Below are 21,342 nucleotides of genomic sequence, written 5' to 3' on the forward strand. Positions count from 1 at the left end.
CAATGTGTTTACATATTTACAGAAACATTCTCTGACAGACTCAGAAATAATTTCAGCAACAAAGAAATTATTTTTGTAGATTTTTGTTAGAATATTATTTTTTAATATTATTATTGTTTTAGAATTTAAAAAAGATGAATTATTTATTATATTTTATATGAGAATTTAATGAAGTTGTAATAATGAGATAAAATGAAATGAGATCGCTTCTCTATCCAAATAAGCCCTAAATAGAACTAGCCACCTTGATGTCGGCATTGCAATATTACCATCCAAAAAAATTCAAGGCAGCTTTGCATTATTATCACACCTCAATTCATAATTTAAAGGCATCAGATTTTTCACATTTTAGGCTTACATAATATATATTCTGTACTACAAAAGAGACCGAGCATTAGTGTCTGCCTATAGAAAATAAATATATTTTTATTATATAATTATAAAATCGCTATTCGATAGTAGTATTTTATAGAAATGTCACTTCTTTAAAACTGACTTATAAAAAAAAAACATAAAAATAGGTTGTACACTTCATGTATATAGAGCATTACCCTTTCAAATAACCTAATTTCAAATAACTTTATTTCAAATGAATTATAAAAAATTAAAATTATTTCTAATAAAATAAGTAGTTATTTGATTATAAAATATGTTCTTATTAACCTAAACCATACGGATGCACACATGAAAAAGAATGAGCAACAGTAATCCACATCAGCAGCATCAGAAATTTCATGTCCTAACAGTGCAGCAATACCATTAACTAAAATATATATATATATGTATATATATATGGTATTACAACAAGAATTGGTATGTGTTGGTGAAATAAACAATAATATAATAAAATTACAATTAAAATAAAAATTAAGACGAAGCCAGTTTGGACTGAGGCACGGAAATATCGCTCTCTTTAAGGAGATTCAAGCCCTCTGCGGTGTACAAAGTCTCAAATTAATCGGTGTAGCAGAAATCTTTTTGATTTGACTCCTCCAGGATACAATAGCCCAACTGATCGTCGTATAGCCCGAACCAACTCTGCACAAGCGGTTGAGCCCAAAGCTTCTCTCAAAGAACACATTTCTTTTATCTGGAAAATCTCTCAAAAATATATACTCACTAAGTATGTTTTTATTTATCACACTTTTTGTCAAATATTCCACACACATACCTCCCGTAAGACTACCCAAATATATACATATATAGACCATATGGACCATAAACGTTCCAGGAGGTAAAAAGAAACTAACGGGCAAAAACAATAAAAGTGAAAAAGACGTTGGCCATCAAAGGTATTAAAAGCAGCCAATTAAAGAAAAACAAATTGCACTAACCATTAACAAAGAGCCGGTAAGAGACAAAGATTAAAAACACTAACGGACTCAGAATTAAAAAGACGTTAACAACTAATAAGGCCTCAAGCCAAATTAAACCCAAAGTAACGGCAATTAAATTACCAGCCCCCATTAAACACAACGTAAAAGACCAAAAGACAAAGGCAAGCAACAGTAAGAGATAAATATATATTATTAAAAAATACTAACAGTATGTACGCTCATTTTGATTTTCTTGGCATAGGCTGTACGCGCGTGCATCATTCATGGGGGCCGGGAGAACTAAGAGAAGAACAAACTTCTATATGCCCGACTTTCCGACCTGGCTGCAAAGCATGCCTGCACTCCTCCTCAGCTAGCTCTAGCCTGGCTTCTCCATCAGGGAGACGATAAAATCCCAAGAGATTTGCCACTCATCCAATCCCTGGTACATTACTCTCTTAATTGAAATCTATTGTTATCATAGGTAATTGAATTATTTATGTATATAGGGCTAATTAATGTTCAGTTTAATATATGATCAATAGCTATTCTTTTAATTTCCATGGAAAACAAGACGAAATTCTGCTAGAGCACGAATCATGATGATGTGAAAGAAATTGATTTGGATGAGTTGCAGGGACGACTAAGGTTAAAAATCTCGATAGCAACATTGGTTCCTTGGCATTGAAGCTTACGCAAGAGGATTTGAAAGAAATTTCTGAAGCTGTGCCCGTCAATGAAGTTGGTGGTGAAAGAGATCCTGCCATGTTAGCTAAATTTAATTTGAATGGAAAAATTCGAATACCCCACCAAAGTAAATTAAATGGCAAATATCTTAAGTGAAACAATTTCTTCCCGATCTGCTTTTTCTATTACACATTTTTCTATTACCTGTGTAATAGAAAAACGTTCAAATATTTCTTATTTCTTGCTGACATATGATGGATAAAAGAATCTTTATGAAAATAAAGCATTATCAGCTTGCTGGGAGCCACAGTACTAGGAAAGAATCAGGTGGGTAATTGTCACAATCTTCAAACAATTGCTGTAAAGGAACGATTGGTAACAAGAATATGACATTAGAATTTTCAGAGCATTGAGATTGGCTTCATCAAACATTTATCTCTAAAATTTGATAAAAAGTATAAAATTTCTATAAATCTAAAACCTCTTTAGCCATAACTCCATATTAAATTAGCCATTAAATTCATCAAAATAATAATATAATATTATTTTTTTAATAAAAAAAATATATATTTTTTTCATATTTTACAATTACACTAATCATAGATTAATTAATAATGTAATTTGATTGTTACATTATTATTACAAGACGATTAGAGATTAAACGTTAATAAAAAAAATTTGGAGATTAAAAGTGAATAAAAAATAGATTTGATGAGTGAATAGTAGCCCTTCAAATTTGAAGAAACCCATCAATTTACTGTAGTTCAAAGCTTCACACTTATCTCTTTAGCTAATCCAATGCAGTTCTATTTTAAAGAAATTCATCATATTTTACATTTGATTAGGCTTTTGATGAAACTAATGCCAATGCTCTCACAATCTTCAAACAATTGCTGTAAAGGAATGATTGGTAACAAGAATATGAGATGAGAGTTTTATAAATAATAATGAAATTATTTATAAAAAGTAATAAAATGATTTGAGTTAAGATATTTTGTTAAGTTTTAAAAAATATGGATAAAAAATTGAATAAAAATATTAAAATATTATAATAATATAATTTTTTAATATAAAGATAATGATGGGATTACTATTTTTTACTATCTATTTACTATTTTTTTTATTTAATAGTTAAGGAAGTGACTATTGGTAAAATTATATATATTTTTTTATTTTTTCTTAATAATTAAAGATGTTAAAAAAAATTTAAAAGAAAATAATAAAAAAATTAAAATTTTAAATACATTATAAAATAATAAAAGGATAATAGAAGGATAATACGTCTATCATTTTCCTTTAGCAAATCAAGCTATATTTTCTTTGTACAAAAGTACAAACCAAACCGTGGCAGAATTTGAGTCGGGTGACTTGGGGTGGAGTTGGAACAGTACTCTTGACTCTTGAACGTTCAGTCCTCCTGGTCCCTTGGGGTGGACACAGAAAACCTCGACCCACGTTGCCCTCGAACTCTGCCGATGGAATGTTGTGGTTCATGCGTGGGCCACGTCGAGGACATCGGACACGTGTGGACAACCAAGCCCACGTGAACCAATGACCTTTTGAAAATATTTAGGGAAGACGTGGATCCTAAATATCCACCACCCTGCTTGCCCTCGCGCCCCTATATATTTGCCACTCCAACGTTTTATACACTTATATCTTCCATTACTTGCAAGTTGCAACGCATTTCGAAAGTTCAGAATTCTCCAAGTCTGATCTCTTCACTACCTACTTAGATGGCAACCTCAGCTACAATGCAATCCATCTTGTCGAGCAATTTGAGTACCTGTCTGACAAACAGGCCCAGGGTGAACCAGTTTCTTCCCAATGCTAATCATGTGCTCCGTTTGCCGAGAAGCACTTGCATGAGGGTGCGCTGCAAGGCAAACGAGGTCTCAAGCTTGATCTCTGTTTTGATGGGAAATTAGTTTTACTGTTATAGCTTATGATCATGTTAGGAGTAAACTTAAACTTACGTACGATTCCTTGCTTCTTCTTCTTTTTTTTTTTTGGCAGGAGCAGCAGACCTCACCACCACGTTATATACCACAGCCACCCAAGGTAGCGACCTTAATCCCGGGAAGAGTTTGGTTTAGGGTTCTGGAGTACGTATGGGTACAGATAAACGTTGTTAGATCTAGCATTTTGACTGAATGTTTTGCTGTGAACAGGTGATCAGTACAAAGTTCTCCGACCTGCTGGCATTCAGTGGACCGGCACCGGAGAGGATAAACGGCAGGCTAGCGATGATCGGCTTCGTCGCGGCGATGGCGGTGGAGGTATCAAGGGGGCAGGATCTGTTCGCGCAGATATCAAACGGTGGGATCCCATGGTTCCTAGGAACCAGCATTTTGCTGTCGTTTGCATCTTTGGTTCCTCTGTTCAAAGGGGTGAGCGTGGAGTCGAAGTCGGAGGGGTTCATGACCTCAGATGCTGAGCTATGGAATGGGAGGTTCGCCATGTTGGGTTTGGTTGCACTTGCCTTTACCGAGTATGCTAAAGGTGGAGGAACCATTGTGTAGGCCTTTGATCTCCAGTACCATTGAATAATACAAGTGATGATCCCATGTAATTCTTTTCTTTTCTTTTCTTTATATGGGATTCCATACATGTAATTCTAGAAAGCAAGTAATAATTTTTATATAAAATAATTTATTACTTGTATAATCCGATTTCAGTGCATTAAAATACAAACGAAATTTTAGATACTGCAACGTCATTAATTTACTACAATTATGATATTACTCATCAGTCTATAAATTTATTATCGTAAATAATAAAGATTGATTTAATGACTAATAAATAATTTTTTGAGGTTATCCATTGGATTAGCTGCCGATGCTATGATTCCACCCTAAGCTGGCACCATTGTACGTTGACTTGTAGTGGTGAAACCAGATGACATCATAGCCTATAGACTTCAGCCACGTACTGTATATGAGTGATTATTCTACACCACTATCATTGCATTTTGTTTTTGTAGTATTTTATTATTATCTACTAATTATTATATTTAAGGATACATGAATATTATCACAGAGAATGTAATTTATATAATCCTAAGTTTTAGTTTTTAAAAACTAGTGTAAGATCAAAATTCAATTATGTCGGGCTTTTATATTAATTTTATGTCAATAAACAAATCTTCTTGTAGGAATTTTCGTGAGAAAATAGTTTAAAACTTATTGGACCCCTTCATTCTGCACTTGGCGTTGAGCTTGTCATCTAATCTAATCTAACTGTAATTTTATTTTAAATATCTTATAAAAATATATAAATATAGTTATAATCAATTATTTAATTATTAACTAAAAGGAAAAATAAAATTTAAAATGTCAAACTTGAGAAATCCGTTTAGATACAAAGGTGATAATATCATCTAATTTTAACTTATAATTTCATTATTATTTATAAATAATATAGCAAACTAGCATCTTCCAAACCTATTGTACATTTGACACGTATCTCGGAATGAGACGCAAACAATATATGTTAAAAAAATATTATACGAGAATAATAGAGTAAACAATTTAGGATGTAAAACTATTATCCATCCATTCAAAAAATACAAAAAATGTTATTCCTACACTAATAGACAATATCATTGATGTGATAGAAGCCTGCTGAGTATTGGTTATAAATATTTAAATTTTAAAGTTAGATAGATTACAACTATTAATAAATATACACACATTAATATTGTCGTAAGCGTTATCAAATTATCACATAAAATAAAATAAGTAATTTAATTTTTTAAAATTTTAAAATAAAAATAATATTAAAAAAATATAATCTGACAATATTTTATTCAATTTTCAACTTTCATCTCACCTAATCTATAAAAACAAACGAGGCCTAACGTAACTGAAAAGTAATAACACTATGCACCTTATCATTATAAGATGAAAAAATTATTCTTATCAACTACTATTCACCACTTCATACCTCACACCTTATGAAAAACATATCTTTTGAAAAATAATAAATTTTATGCATCAGCTACTATTCATTTTCACACCTTATAGCTATAGTTCTTTTTTTTATGGGATATAGGGGTATTTTTTATTAAGTGAGATAGTGAATAGTAGTTGATGAGAAAAAAATTTCATGAAAAATACCTCCACACTTCATAAAAAAAATTATAAATTTTTTATTCTCTTATTAATAATGTCCTAAGCGTTATGGTGGGATGTCGCAACTAACATTATTGAAAAGTAATAATACTGTGCAACTTAGCACGGTAAGTGAGATTAAATGAATATTTTATATCTCATCCCATACTCCAAACCTACTTTGCACTTTGTCATATCAACGGTCTTTCTCAAATTATTATAACTTGAGGGTCTCAAAAGATAAAAACAGATAGATAGGTAAAGTAGTTTTACTATTAATTTAATACTATTTATACACACACAATAAATATTATAAAGCAACATTTCATGTATTGTTTTCACTGGTCATGAAATTCTCAAAGTGAAAATTATCTTTTACCCTTCCTGTCACTAGTGTCAAAGTGAAGGTGAAATTTGATAATAGAAAAATTAACAACTGAAATTATTAAATTGACACGTTGTACCATTAAACTATATAAATTGACATGCTATTCATTAAGTTGAATAAAAAATAGTTAATGTAGCATAATGTTGATAGTCGAATCTTAAAGAATAGTTAACGCGCGTACGTGCATCATTCATGGGGGCCGGGAGAACTTAGAGAAGAACAAACTAATTCTGCATGCCCGACTTTCGGACCTGGCTGCAAAGCATGCCTGCACTCCCCCTCAGCTAGCTCTGGCTTGGCTTCTCCATCAAGGAGACGATATATATAATCCCAAGAGGGAGCTGGTTTGCTACTCATCCAATCCCTGGTACATTAATTACTCCCTTAATTGAAATCTATTCATGTTATCACAGGTAATTGAGTTATTTATGTACATGGGGCTAATTGTTCAGTTTAATAGATTATCAATAGCTATTAATCTTTTAATTTCCATGGAAAACGAGACGAAATTCTGCTAGAGCATGATGATGTGAAAGAAATTGATTTTGGATGAGTTGCAGGGACGACTAGGGTTAAAAATCTCGATGGCAACATGAGTTTCGTGTTGGCCTCGAACTCTGCCAATGGAATGTTGTGGTTTGTGCGCGGGCCACGTCGAGGACATTGGATATGTGTGGACAACCAAGCCCACGTGAACCAATGACTTTTTGAAATATTTAGGGAAGACGTGGATCCTAAATATCCACCCCTCTGCTTGCCCTCACGCCCCTATATATTAGCCACTCCGACGATCGATATTCTATGCACTACTCTTCCATTACTTGCAACGCAATTCTAAAGCTTAGAATTCTCTAAGTCTGATCTCTGCACTACCTACTTAGATGGCAACCTCAGCTACAATGCAATCCATCTTGTCGAGCAATTTGAGTACCCGTCTGACAAACAGGCCCAGGGTGAACCAGTTTCTTTCCAATGCTAATGTGCTCCGTTTGCCGAGAAACCCTTGCATGAGGGTGCGCTGCACGTCTGAGGCAAACGAGGTCTCAAGCTTGATCTCTGTTTTGATGGGAAATTAGTTTTACTGTTATAGCTTATCATGTTAGGAACTTAAACTTACGTACGATTCCTTACTTCTTTTTTTTTTTTTTTTTGGCAGGAGCAGCAGACCTCACCACCACCTACACCACAGCCACCCAAGGTAGCGACCTTAGGGTTCTGGAGTATGTATGGGTACAGATAAACGTTGTTAGATCTAGCATTTTGACTGCATGTTTTGCTGTGAACAGGTCAGTACGAAGTTCTCGGACGTGCTGGCATTCAGTGGACCGGCACCGGAGAGGATAAACGGCAGGCTAGCGATGATCGGCTTCGTCGCGGCGATGGCGGTGGAGGTATCAAGGGGGCAGGATCTGTTCGCGCAGATATCAGACGGTGGGATCCCATGGTTTCTAGGAACCAGCATTTTGCTTTCGTTTGCATCTCTGATTCCTCTGTTCAAAGGGGTGAGCGTGGAGTCGAAGTCAAAGGGGTTGATGACCTCGGATGCTGAGCTTTGGAATGGGAGGTTCGCCATGTTAGGTTTGGTTGCACTTGCCTTTACTGAGTTTGTTAAAGGTGGAACCATTGTGTAGGCCTTTCTTTCTCCACCATTAATTAATACAAGTGATTGAGTGATGATCCCATGTAATCTTTTCTTTTTTCTTTTTTTTTTTTTATGGGATCCCATGTAATTCTAGAAAGTAGAAAGCAAGTGATAATATTTATATAATATAATTTATTACTTGTATAATCCGATATCAGTGTATTTAAATTAAATACAAACGATTTATAATCGTAAAAAATAAGAATTAATTTAATGACTATTATATAATAAAACAAACGCAGTAGGAGAGGTGTCGATATTGAAACAAGAAGATATGGAAAATGAATATTGAATGCAATGTCCCCACAGAAATTAATAAAGTTATGTTACAGAGCAGTTCTGCAGTCTTGATTACTACCTAAAATTATGTAATATTTTTTTTAAGTGATATGGACTATATCTAAAATTTTTCAATTAATAATTACAATTTTTTTTCTCCCCGAATTCTGGACGCTTCTGCATTCCGGTTGTTTTCACGCTATCCAACGGCAACAAATATATGTCAAGCCGAGGAACGTCCTATCGTAGTTGAGCTTGTAATATTTTATAGAAACATTGTAATATTTTTCGATGGAGAAAGCGATATGAACTTTTGGACTGTTCAGATTTAAAGTCGAGATAAAATAATTTTAGATATAAATTAAATAAAATATTATTTTTTAATATTATTATTATTATTTTAAATTTAAAAATTTTGAATTAATATTTTAAAAAAATTGAATTTTTTATTATAATTTATATATAAATTTGAACGATGAAATGTAACAAAATTATTACTCAATCCAAACAAAATCTAATAATTGTCCGCAACAAATTCTTGTACCGACAGTTACTTTGGCAGAAGTTGAAGGAAACGATAAATATTTACATTGTTGAGGTATCAACGTATGATTCTTTTTTAAATCTTTCTAAAAAAGTTATCAAACCATTTTCTCAAGTTTCTAATTAAAACAAAAACAAACATAAAAAAAATCATAGCAACTTTCGAACGAACTGAAAAAAACAGATCTCACAATTACATCTCAAGACTCGGACAACATTCACTTTACCTATTATTCACTTTTATAAAATTCAATACAAAACGCATCTAAAAGTTCTTCAAAAATCTCGAAAACTATAAACTTTTCACTTCCGAAATATGCCCACTCGGCAGCCATGTTACAGAAGATGCTAAACAATGGAAGAACAAAAAGGACATAACTCAGAGTTTGGCGTTTATGGGTAAGTTTATGTTTCACTCCGAAAACAATGGTATAGAAATGGAATTGGGCATCATATGTAATTCTCTTTTCTTATCTTTTTTCCTGGTGTTTGATGAGCAGCATCATACTTATCCGTTACACTGATTATGTCCAATTGTTTTTTGTGCGAAAGGGCCTCTACATTGTAGCAAAATATGAACAAAAAGAATGAGGAGAATATAAAATCTCCTATTTCATATATTTACAAATGCACGCACCAGGAACCGTGAATCTTTCTGGTCGACGATTTTTATCGCACCCCCTACGGATCAAGGAGAAGTCCGTGCATGCTCAGCTCATCATTGCGGGACTTGCTACTTACCTCTCCATCATTCTCTTTTTTCTACAACAAAGTAAAGAATTGTGTAATTGAAAATGATGACCAAACCAAAATGTGTAGGTAAATTGTTTGCTGACATGAAAAGAAAGATCAGCAAACTTTTTGATATGCAAGCATCTTGAAATTGGGAAGGGTTACAAGCCAAAAATGAAAATAAACCTAGTATAAGCACATCTGCAATGACCTCCATAAGCTGAGTAACATCACTCCTGAAGGAGTTCTTAATTCGGTCGTTTACTTAAGTTACGCCTCATGACCAAGGTGAGATGCTATTGGTGACAAGTGTACGCACACACGCCACACAACCATGCACATATACCCACCCACACACACAGATACACACACAATAGAATGTATCCATAAGCAAAAAAAAAATAATCTAACTACATAATTTTATCAAGTGAACTTCATAAAATGTATCCATAAGCTTACTTCCATAGGTGGATCAACTGGAAACAAATTTATGGCTCCCGAATTGAAGCTGAGTACACTGAAGAAAGATTGAATGATGGAACAAAGGAATCAGTACACTTAAAGGAACCAGAAATTGAAGGCAAAGTAAAAAATTAATAATAAATAAACTAAAACTAAAACATCGATAACAAGGTTCATTAAAATGGACAGTGGCTTCCAATTTATTACCAGTGTGAAAGGAATCTCCATGATAATCATTCAAATAAGGTTAAGAAACTCAAAACCAACATGATCATGCAGCAGATACGAATTACTTGGAAAATGACCTAGTTGAGTAGAGTTTTATAAAATAATAAGGAATGGGGGATGCAGGAACAGTACCGACGGGATAAAACTAGTTTCCACACATATGGAATAAAGAACTCTTCTGGATGACTCTCTTGTTCATATGTGAAGCGTAGTTGCGTAAACATCTGTTAAAACAAAGGCATGTTAATCCTCAAGATAATATTCCCATTTTAGACTAAACTTCTAAGTTTAAAATCTTTTCCTCCATTCTTCACCTTCATCCCCTCACCCCGCCAAGATCGGCAGTTAAGAATTATGACTTGCAATACTTTCTCTACTGACCATTCACCATCCATTGATTGGGCATCCATGCGACTGTTAAAATAATCTAATACCTACAGAGGCAGAAGAGACCATAAAAGTCAAATGCACTCACGAAAACATAGCATATAAGAAATCCTTGTGGATAATTAAGCAACATAAGCTTGCCATATAACAAATTGCAAGAATGCCAAGACAGAATTGATGAAGAAATCCCTAATAAAATATTCTGGAGCATACAGTATAAATGTTTTCAAGCAGCTCATTGAAGCGAGGATGATTCTTGAAAGGCTGAAAGACCTCCTGTCTGTGCATTATCGCATAAACAACCTGCTCGATTTCATAAAGTGGGGAATTCAGAAAACCTGAAAGGCACTGATGTGAAATTTAAAGAAAAAAAATATCACCTTTTTTTTTTAATATCACCTTTTTTTTTTAATATCACTTGAATCATTACACATCAAAAGATGATACCTCCGGATTCCGTGGAAGGGCATAAGTCAAAATAGCATTTAAAATTTCAAGAACAAGTCTAAGGAAGTCTGTATATATATGCAACTCCGCTGACTGCAACAAAAAATAATCTAGCTTAGCAATAGACTAAAATATGAGAAGCAAAATCCAAATAGCCTCGAATTTGAGTGTGTTACGGACCACATCTTCTGAAAGGCTGTTTATTGAGTTGCCTTTGCCTAGAATCCCCTTATTATCTCTTAGCTCCACTAATTTGTTATACCTAAATCCAGTGATACATTAATGGCAGCAATCATAAAACACCAGAACATGAAGCAGCACAGCATGAAGGCCCGGGAAAATAAAATGAACAGGAGTAACCTACTTGCGTGAGAGCATAAAGAAAAGGCTGACCAGCCTCTGCGATGCATATGAACTCAAACGGTGGACATGAGGTGCCATGTTTGCCAATGTTGCAAGACAGGTTGTATGAAGATAAACATCCTGCATAATTGACCATTTAATAAATTATCATGGGAAGAAGAGTTGTCCTACAAGTAGATGACAAGCTACATGCCAACATCGTCTTTGATTTGATATGCATTTATGAAAAACATTATGGAAACTGGTTCTGAACTGATTTTGAGAAACATCAAATGGTTCAGTTTTTTTTTTTTTTTTTCCTTCTTGGATATGTAAATACAAAACACTCACCTACGAGGCACTGAACCTATGAACTTGCCCTACAAAAACTATTTTCGCCTCCAAGTAGAGAAGGGGGAGGCTATTTGGTCCAAAGACCACTGGCCAATAAGGGTTGGAGGGTGGAATGGGGAGGATTGGCTTGAGAGAAAAAATGACTTACTGAGTTTTGTAGGGTAGGACTAGCTTCAGAATTAAGATTTGAAATCTGTAGCAATTTCAGGTATATACACCAATTTTTAATATAACTACCTATAATGCAGTTAATAACCTGTCTCAACCTCGAGGCTCAGGTTCTGGATTGAATAACCAAGTTACGACAAGGCAATGGGTGACTCACAAATATCCAATACAGATTTGGGACTCTTGGTTGGGCCATTTCCTAGGGGATCAGGTTCAGGTTGAGGCCCCGCCATCATCCCCAGAAAAACCTTAAAATTGATATATCGATAAAAATATATATATATTTTACTTATAAAAAAAAATGTCAAATAGCCTTCATACAAAATGACACCTACTCCCACTGAACATAAGCAATGAAGGAGAAGCATGGGTTCAATCCCATGTGCTTGACTTGCATGCACTTGTCATAAAAATATTTTCATTGTCTTTTGACATATTGAACAAAGAATCAAGTTAATACATCAGATCCCAGATATTAAATGTTGGAATTTTATAGAAAGGATTTTTTTTCATAATGGACATCAATTTCAAGTTAAATAAGCAAGCCTGCTATAGCACTCTCTTGTATATAAGTTTCAACAAAGTCATCAAAATTATAGAAAATAAGCAATTTGGAAATTGTGCTTGTAAGATCTTACCCGCAACTTAGATAGATTATATTGCACAGTCCTTATGAGAATAATGACCATCAGGGAACCAAGAGATGTCTGTTGCAAGAGTCGTTCTTTGTACCATGGAACACCAGGCAATATCTGTCCAGATAATCTATGTCAATACAATCCTTGTGTAGAAGTTAAATGGCAAACAGATGAAATCCTTACCAGCTTATGAATGCTTGCATTAAATGAAGAATCCTGACTTAGGATGAGAAGTATAATCAGCAACATGTAGATTTGATTTGGTGTCCTCCAAGGAGCATTATATAAAGCCTCCAAAAGGGGCATCAACTAATGAAAACACAGATAAGAATTAGGCTGTGCTGAAGCTATTCCACATCAGTAGTACATATGACAGACGGCACAACAGATTGCTTAATTAAAAAAATTTTAACAACTTAGTTAAGCTCAAGTCATTTGCACCATACATACATACATACATATATATATGTGTGTGTGTGTGGATATATATATATATATATATATAGAGAGAGAGAGAGAGAGAGTAGTCTTTATTCTGTTTAGGCTGAAAATAAAAACTTAAACTGCTACTTCATACCAATGTATCTGAATCAGTTCGCACTAAGACATACTCCAAAAAGTCAGAGTTCCCTTGCAGCAATGAATAAAGCAATAAGACAGCAGCCTCATCAGCCAAGCACCTGCAAAGTCAGAACTGTTAGGGTTTCTAAGAAGATGCATGGTAACATACAAAACAGGAGGCCTGGTGTTCTAAGTTACTGTTGCTAGGCGCAAAAGACAAGTACAACATATTGGCAGGCATATTTGGTTATCAAGAAAGCTAATGAAATTGATCTATTTTGATCAAGCATACTCAAAGGTAGGTGCACACAGTATATCATTGTACCCTCACATGATATAACTCAAATAACAAGTCTAAACTTAAAATACTGATACAGAAGGAAGAAATCATACTCACATGCCAAGAGTATCAAACAGAGAAGCAAACGGTAATCTCACAACTGGACCATTATGTGCATTCCCTTCAACATCTATACGGTCAACTGCAAGCAGGGAACTATGTTACTGAAGGAAACCTAGCTAAAATAAATAAATAGCAAGATTAACAATCTTACATTCAACGTCTTTTGCATTTTCCAAGGCCTTGCAGTAATGGTTGTCAGAAAAATATGTGTTCTCTTTTAGAAGGGAATCTGAAGTAGCACTATCAACACTCTTGTCCGTCTTGGACTCATTGCTCACAACACATTTATGATAATGAATGAGCACAAGAAGCACAAGCAGACTGCAGTCTGCCAATGGACTTTTTGAGTATTCACCTTTTGAATTGCCCAAATAACTCAAAGGCAATAAAACAAAATTTGCTGCAAGGAGAATATCCGGATAAGATTCAATGAATGATATAAGCCTTAAACATTGCCCAAAAACTTATCTCTCATTGATGAAAAAGGATGTGATAATATTCTAAAGAAGGATAAATATGTGAAATCCTGGGAAAATGATGGAAAACAAAGCATAAAATAGTGCTATTTGATCTATTATCAGTGGCACCCGCAGTGAAAACTCTTAGGAGCAAGCTAGAAAGAATGAGCATCAAAGAAATCCACCATACCAGCTGCAGAACCTACTCTTTGAAGAACACTAGGCTGACTTCCTTCATAAAATATCGAATAAGATGCACTTTTGAAGGGCATGCCAGGTTGTGAGATGTAATTGAGCAGCAGTTTGCGCACAACCAAACTAACCAAAGAGCTATCCTGAAAATAGCAGTAGCAATCTGAGATGCTAACAATGTATTGGAACGATCTGGAAATCTGGACCAAAGCATAATAATTTAACCTGAACCATTGCTGCGTCAATAAATGGGTTCACATCTTTTGGTCCTGGAGATGGCCCACAAAGAAGCTGAGTTGACATTGCAATCAGCATGAAATTAAGAAGCTCCAAGTGTAGAAGGTACGTGTTGGGACTTGTGAGAATATAAACAATAATCAGGGGAACATAATATGTAATTCTCAAGAACCACAAACCAATAGATAAGTCTAACACGTACCTCACAGCTACTGAGCTGATAAAACTAAGCACCCTATGCATAATTAGATCTTCAATGCTTTCATCTGCATAAAAAAAAAAACACTAATTTGAGTCCTATAATGATTTTTCTACTAAGCATAGAAAAATAGCAATAAAAAAAGCAGCTAAAATACAGCTAAAAACAAATAACTGGAGAACCTATTGCAGTTCCCATCTAAAATCCAAATTCCAATCACCCAACAAAGCCAGGAAAGCCCCAGTAGAAATGACATAGGATATGTTCAACTAACCCAAGGTATATCGTGTGATAGTCTTCATGGACAGATCAAATGTTTCCTTCAAATTCACTTTAACTTTGAGGTCCATCAAGGGCAGGAAATTCTCTAGCAGCCACCTTAACTACCATCTAACTATGTTGAAAAGAACACCAATCCTTCATCCTCATTGCATTCTCATTGAGAAAAGAAATTATGTATTGGTTCAAGGCAGATTTCTAGGGAAATAGTTGCAGCAAGACCATCTAATGCAATCACACCAATCCTTCATCCTCATTGCATTCTCATTGAGAAAAGAAATTATGAATTGGTTTCAAGGCAGATTTCTAGGGAAATAGTTGCAGCAAGACCATCTAATGCAATCACTCCTACCTACATACATTACTAGTGTGATAGATAAGAAAGAGAGGCTCCTGAATGATGTGAGCTACTTACATGGCAATGCTAGGGCAATGAGATACGCCCTAACATTATAAATGGAAATCCAGAATAACAACTATGCTACTATCACCCATCTAGGCTTAACTCAAGCAGGTGAAAAAGAAACACCTGTGCATCAAATGCGATGTTTTGATAAATTCTTATATAAAGACAGGAGCATTTTCGACCAAGCACCCCGCAACACAGACAAAAAGAGTGGATATTTGATTTCCAGTAATTATATAAATATATACCTTTCTTTTCTAAACTGTCTCCAAATAAATAGAACTCTCCAAAGGTAAAGTTCAAGGTCCTCCATTTCTTACATTACACACGTTTTTCAAGAAACATAAAAGATTTTTATAAAAGCCATGATAAATCTAATATAAAACATAATACAATTTCGGAAAATCACCTATTGTTAACTGCCGTTTCAAACCACATCAATGATATATCTAATATAAAACAAAATACAATTTTGGAAAAACGCCTATTACAAACAGCTGTTTCAAACCACATCATTACTTTCATATATGATCATGAAGGAGTAACTCATAAACTAACATTGCAGCGAATTACAAATGAAGTACCTTGGATCAAGTCCTTTGGTATAGGTTCTTTCTCATCTAAGGACAAGTACAAATCCTCAATGTCATCACTTTTGGCATTTTCAATCAAGTGTTTTAAGAAGACAGATGTGATGTAGACAGCATTAACAGCCTTATCGTATACATCGGACGGAGCACCAGAAGCTGATATACAGTCTTGCAAACACCATGAAAGGTGGATCAAAAACTTTGCCAGGTGCCTGGTGCATTGGTTGTTTTGCGCTGCACGAAGGGAGAAAACCAAAACAGGCACAAAATCGAAATATCAAAATTCAAAACAACAATAAAAGAGGAAATGGTGAGTGATCACATAGAAGCCAAATTCAGATGTACAAAACTCGAAAAAATAGCATAAATCAGTCAATTACAGCATCGAATTCTAAGCATTTAAAGTAGTATCTAATTCAAGCATATCTATACACTGCGAATACAATGAGAGGGAATTAATCCTGATAATAACGAAGACTAGGGTGGAATTAGCTAACCGAAAAGCTGACAGGCCTGGAGAACACGGTGGGAGGGCCAGTGAAGGTTTAGAGGGAGTTCGAGGAGTTTCTGCCAGTAATCGGAGGAGATAGGGAACGATTCCTCTCCGACGAACGTTCCGATCAGGAACTCCGCGGTATCCTGTGGCCGCGTGTTACCGCTTTTGAGCGGCGTTGACGGCACCGACCCCATTCAAAAATACAAGAATGGTTGATTCCCAATTAGTTGGCTCTGATCAGATGACGAGCCGGCCGATCTCCCAGTCGTGATTGATTGTCGCCAACTGCATTACAGAGAGCGAAAAATAGAGAGATAAGACTCGGAGAGTTAGATCGGTCGGGTTTTTACAAGATTGAAGATAAAGATCTTCGTGGAATCGTGTTAGAGAAAGAGAGCTTCGAAACGAAGGTTTTGGGAGAGACACTGACGTCTGCGGAGCACATTTGGGTCTTGACGAACGACGAGTCGTCGTCGTTACGCGTTCAGTCGTGCTATTTTGGTCGACGTAATTGTCCTTTTGCTACAGATAAGCCGGATAAAAATGTCCTTAACCACAATCCTGCCCTTAATTGTAGAATTTAATTAGGAGTAATAATATATATCATACTCTCGTACTACTTATATCTATATATATCTCATGCTACTTATATCTTTATATAAGATTTGATATATTTATCATAATTTAATAATAAATAATTATTTAAAAAATAATTATTTAATAATAATAAATATATCACATCTCTTATATAATAAAATAATACTGTAGTGTATAGAATTTTATTTTAACTAAAAAGAAGTGTTACATACATTGAGAGATTCTATCAAATAAATTTATAAACTAATATAGATTTATATGATATGTTAAATTTATTTTATAATAAAAATAATTTTATAATCTAACGAAATACATTAAATTACGTTAATTAATAAACTTATTTTTATGAAATTTATTTATAACTAAAACATGTCTCTTGATATCAAAGATTTGGGGCAATTTTCAATGAAGTCAATGACGCCGGTTATGTATACGTGTGTCAATATATATTTATATAGGACAATTCTAATACTGCCGTAATGCTACAGCTGTCGTTGGGGCTCTCGTTTTAGCATGTATTTTCATGTAATTTTTTTAAGTTATTTTTTATATAGATTTTGTTAATACTTTTAAATATTTTTAAAAAATAAAATAAATTTAAAACATTATTAAAAATATTTTCTTAATTAGAAAGTAAAAAAAAACCATTAAAAAATATTTTTTTAATCACGAATTAAAATAAAAAATCATTTTTAATGATTAAAAAAATAATTTTTTATTTTACTTCATGATTAAAGAAGTATTTTTTAATAATATTATGAATTTTTTTTATTTTTTAAAAATATTTAAAAGTGTTAAAAATCTATATAAAAAATAATTTAAAAAAATACATAAAAATTCATGCTAGAGCTCCCGCGGGAGCCCCAAGCGAAAGCTTTAGCATTATTCATTTATATATATAATTTTAATTTTACCAATAAATATAGGATTTGCTTATAAGGCCAAAGATTTCGGTCAAACCTCAATATTGCAATTGATCATATTAAAATTAAAAAAAAATATGTTCTTATTACAAAATTCGTATTATAAATTTTACTATATTTTTAAAAAAATGAAATTGATGAGACAATGCATGTGTCATTTGTTGGGTGTATTTTATTAATTAATGGCGTGGATGCATGATGAGGCATTATAATTAAAAAAATAAAATAATTGGATGTTTAGTTTCTCAAAAGAATAAGTAAAGTAATTAAAAAAAACTAAACAAAGGACGATTAATCCGGAGTAAGTGACCACCGAGATGATATTATCCGGTCACATTTCAATGTTGAAATGATTTGAATTGATTTATGAATTGTAATATTTTGTAAATTTCATTCAAATATATTTGAATATAAATAAATTAAAATATGTATTTAAATCAACGTTTTGAATTCCGTTCTAGTGATCATTCTAATTGAAGTATTAGAACGGAATATTTTGATACTGGTATATTTCGATATATCATTTTAGAATAGTCATTATATAGATACTATATATATATATATATATATATATATATATATATATATGAAAAAGGTTACCTAAAATATCTAATATACCGCTTAGTTTTGAGTCATTACTCCATTTGACGCCATTGAGAATTAATTGGAAATTCAAAATACATTTAAAAAAACAACAGATTTGATACAGCATAAAACAATATAAAAACTTATTTGGAAGGCTGATTATGAAGGTGTTGGGGAGAGATTGAGTTAGAAGAAAATCTGAAAAAAAGATGTGACATGTTGGCGTGTTGCAAGGAGAAAAAGAGACATCAATTATACAATTTTGCCTCTATCATTTTCAGATATTTACCAAATTTTTATATTAATTAATTTTGGACTAAAATATGTATTCTTGTCGAAATATCGAAATCGGGCTGGAATGGGTCGGAAAGACCAGAATTGGACCCGAAATAAAACATCCCATTAAACTATGTCGATTACTATTTTGACACAAAACATTCTAATCATTCCAATCGGAATGGAACAAAATTCAAAATTTGAGTTTAAACTTTAAATATATGAAATAGACTGAAATACGTTTAAATTTTCTATAAAAAATTAATATAGCAAATCTCATCAATAATTAATTTAAGATAGATTAAAGTGAATTTATGTTCCAAACATAACCAGGCCGATTTCAGTTCTTTTAACGTGATGCTTGCGACGACTCCCACAAAGTCTAGGAGGTGCATGGCCAATCATCACATTCGTTTGTATTTTTATTATTTTTATCTTTAGGTAGTTATTTTATTTTTATAAAAATAGTTTTTTAATAGTATATGGTGAACTATCAGTTTTATATTAAATTAATTGACATGATAAATATTATCAAGAAAAATGCTAGTTAGCTCATTTAAATTTACGGTTCAAAGTTATCCTTAGTGTGTTTTATTTTTTATAAATATTTGAATAAAATAATCTAGTGTATTTGTATGTGTGCTTTTTTGTAACATTTAAAAAAATAAAAATAAAAATAAAAACCAAAATATACTAGAGATACACTTGAGTAGCGAAGTGAAAGGGACTGACCTAGCAGCACCCTTTTGCCAAATGCTCTACATATTAGTTTTTGAAATAAATAATTATAGAAGAACTTGGAGTACTGCTAATAAAGTCTCAAAGTATGTTTTCACACCGCTCAACCTTTTAGTGTAAAAAACTTGGACGGAGTCGTCGGAGTTAGAGTCCAGAGTCTTTATGGATTCCAGACTTTGAAATTTAGACTCAATATATTTAATATTGTAACATAAATAACAAATAGTTGAGTGACCTAACGGTGCAATGCCGTGTTTTGTCAGGTCACGTTCAAGCCTCCTCATGTACAAGATTGTATATTTTGTAAATTTTCTTAAAAAAATCTTCAAAAGTTTAAAACGACGTCATTTTCACCTTTTATTTATTTAGGATCAAAACCCTGCCTTGTTTCTCTCCTCATTCTTCATTTTCTCAAAATTGAAAATCTTTTTTCTTTCTCTTGCAATCGTTTTCGTCGTTTCCCTCTTTCTCTTTCTCTTTCGTTTTTTCACAAATTCTCTTTTGTCATTTATCCTGTCACTCAACCCTCAACTCCTACTCCGACAACTCCTATCGGAGTCGAAGCCCAACTTAATCTCTAACTTTGGTCGGAATATGTGTTCGGAGTTGGGCTTTCCATGTGGATTGGAAAGTCATCTTGGTATGATGTCTAATAGACAGCATTGCAGAGGATACGAGTCTTTTGACTCTTTTCTTGGTGGATTAAGATGGGAAGTTAGGCTAGCTGTCGGTGGGTAAAGACAGTACTTTGAGGTTGAGAATGCCTAGTCTCATTATGACATTGTCACTTTTGAGTTCGGATAGTTTTATAAATCTGTAGCAGCACCCAATACTTGTAAATTTCAATTGCATTTTGAGAAAGTAGCATATATACGCATAAATCTTATAAAAACAATTTACATGCCTTAATATAATATGTCTGAATTTATTTTATAATAAAAATAATTTAATATATAAATTTTATTGCATAAGATTTCTATGTAAACCAATCACTTCTTTTACATTTTAAGATAAATTCATCTTGTACTCCAAATTAGTAAAATTGATACATTACACTATTAAATTACAAAAAACTAATACATTACACTATTAGAGAGCATGCTAAGAAGAAGGAAGAACTATAAATATTATTAAAAATTTATTAATTTATAAATTTATTTTTATAAAAAAAATTATTGTCGTAATACTTTATTTTAATATAATTAAATTTTATAATTTTATTTAATTATACATAATAGCAGATACGAAAGACGTACTTCTGTACTGCGAATATTTTTTTTTAAAACAACTTAAAATTTAAATTTTTATTCATACAAATCAATATTTGCCTTTTAGCTCGATCGATCGGTATTGATGGAGATATCTGAGTTGCTACAAGAAAACTCACTTGCTATAATTCGTCGAGCATTATTGACAGCACAGCCTTTTTAAGGTACGCATGTGCAACCTTATCGCTTCAACAGATCATAATTCATAATGCAACATGCAATGCTTTAGTCTTGAGATGTTAGTCAATTGCGGCGGTTGCAGTACCATTAAATTCCTGTGACCAAAGGAGCAAATATTCCAGCTTTTCTTTTTTCTTTAGCCCATAAAAAGACGAAAAGGGTTACCATTTATACCAAACAACTTTAAGAGCTGGCACAGATCATGTTCGATCATATGCAGTACCGTCAG

The 21,342-nt window shown here is 33.2% G+C and overlaps 3 protein-coding genes across 4 annotated transcripts; 2 read left to right on the plus strand and 1 right to left on the minus strand.

Annotated features, from left to right (window-relative positions):
* Positions 1–3,657: 3,657 nt before the first annotated feature.
* On the plus strand, positions 3,658–4,706 carry LOC109005082 (early light-induced protein 1, chloroplastic-like). The gene is made up of 3 exons (XM_018983867.2): positions 3,658–3,895; positions 4,020–4,064; positions 4,175–4,706. Exons 1-3 carry the CDS (start codon positions 3,740–3,742, stop codon positions 4,523–4,525), a joined length of 552 nt encoding a protein of 183 aa, XP_018839412.1. The 5' UTR covers positions 3,658–3,739; the 3' UTR covers positions 4,526–4,706.
* Positions 4,707–7,292: 2,586 nt separating this feature from the next.
* LOC109005084 (early light-induced protein 1, chloroplastic-like) lies at positions 7,293–8,294 on the plus strand. The gene is made up of 3 exons (XM_018983869.2): positions 7,293–7,543; positions 7,660–7,701; positions 7,790–8,294. Exons 1-3 carry the CDS (start codon positions 7,385–7,387, stop codon positions 8,132–8,134), a joined length of 546 nt encoding a protein of 181 aa, XP_018839414.1. The 5' UTR covers positions 7,293–7,384; the 3' UTR covers positions 8,135–8,294.
* A 945-nt stretch (positions 8,295–9,239) lies between these two features.
* LOC109005081 (dymeclin-like) lies at positions 9,240–16,983 on the minus strand. 2 transcript variants are annotated; one of them, XM_018983865.2, is made up of 18 exons: positions 16,548–16,981; positions 16,045–16,284; positions 14,779–14,842; positions 14,565–14,694; positions 14,338–14,482; positions 13,841–14,089; positions 13,684–13,768; positions 13,303–13,405; positions 12,909–13,034; positions 12,726–12,839; positions 11,588–11,706; positions 11,404–11,485; positions 11,224–11,316; positions 10,990–11,079; positions 10,704–10,823; positions 10,522–10,613; positions 10,159–10,216; positions 9,240–9,729 (listed from the first exon to the last, which is right to left on the minus strand). In XM_018983865.2, the coding sequence occupies exons 1-18, from the start codon at positions 16,738–16,740 to the stop codon at positions 9,649–9,651; spliced, it is 2,184 nt and encodes a 727-aa protein (XP_018839410.1). In that variant the 5' UTR covers positions 16,741–16,981; the 3' UTR covers positions 9,240–9,648. The 2 variants fall into 2 exon arrangements, with proteins under 2 accessions (XP_018839410.1, XP_018839411.1); XM_018983866.2 differs by lacking the exons at positions 9,240–9,729; positions 10,159–10,216; positions 10,522–10,613; positions 10,704–10,823 and having other exon boundaries at positions 11,176–11,316; positions 16,548–16,983.
* Positions 16,984–21,342: the final 4,359 nt, after the last annotated feature.

The sequence above is a fragment of the Juglans regia genome, chromosome 12 (assembly GCF_001411555.2).
Source record: "Juglans regia cultivar Chandler chromosome 12, Walnut 2.0, whole genome shotgun sequence".
NCBI lineage: Eukaryota > Viridiplantae > Streptophyta > Magnoliopsida > Fagales > Juglandaceae > Juglans > Juglans regia.

Coding starts and splice junctions, on each gene's coding strand:
- LOC109005082 (XM_018983867.2), top strand. CDS start 3,740: ATGGCAACCTCAGCTACAATGCAATCCATCTTGTCGAGCAATTTGAGT. Junction 3,896..4,019: donor TGCGCTGCAAGGCAAACGAG/GTCTCAAGCTTG, acceptor TTTTTTTGGCAG/GAGCAGCAGACCTCACCACC. Junction 4,065..4,174: donor ATATACCACAGCCACCCAAG/GTAGCGACCTTA, acceptor TGCTGTGAACAG/GTGATCAGTACAAAGTTCTC.
- LOC109005081 (XM_018983865.2), bottom strand. CDS start 16,740: ATGGGGTCGGTGCCGTCAACGCCGCTCAAAAGCGGTAACACGCGGCCA. Junction 10,614..10,703: donor GGCGGGGTGAGGGGATGAAG/GTGAAGAATGGA, acceptor TTGTTTTAACAG/ATGTTTACGCAACTACGCTT. Junction 10,217..10,521: donor AAACTAGTTTTATCCCGTCG/GTACTGTTCCTG, acceptor ATCTTTCTTCAG/TGTACTCAGCTTCAATTCGG.
- LOC109005084 (XM_018983869.2), top strand. CDS start 7,385: ATGGCAACCTCAGCTACAATGCAATCCATCTTGTCGAGCAATTTGAGT. Junction 7,544..7,659: donor GCACGTCTGAGGCAAACGAG/GTCTCAAGCTTG, acceptor TTTTTTTGGCAG/GAGCAGCAGACCTCACCACC. Junction 7,702..7,789: donor CTACACCACAGCCACCCAAG/GTAGCGACCTTA, acceptor TGCTGTGAACAG/GTCAGTACGAAGTTCTCGGA.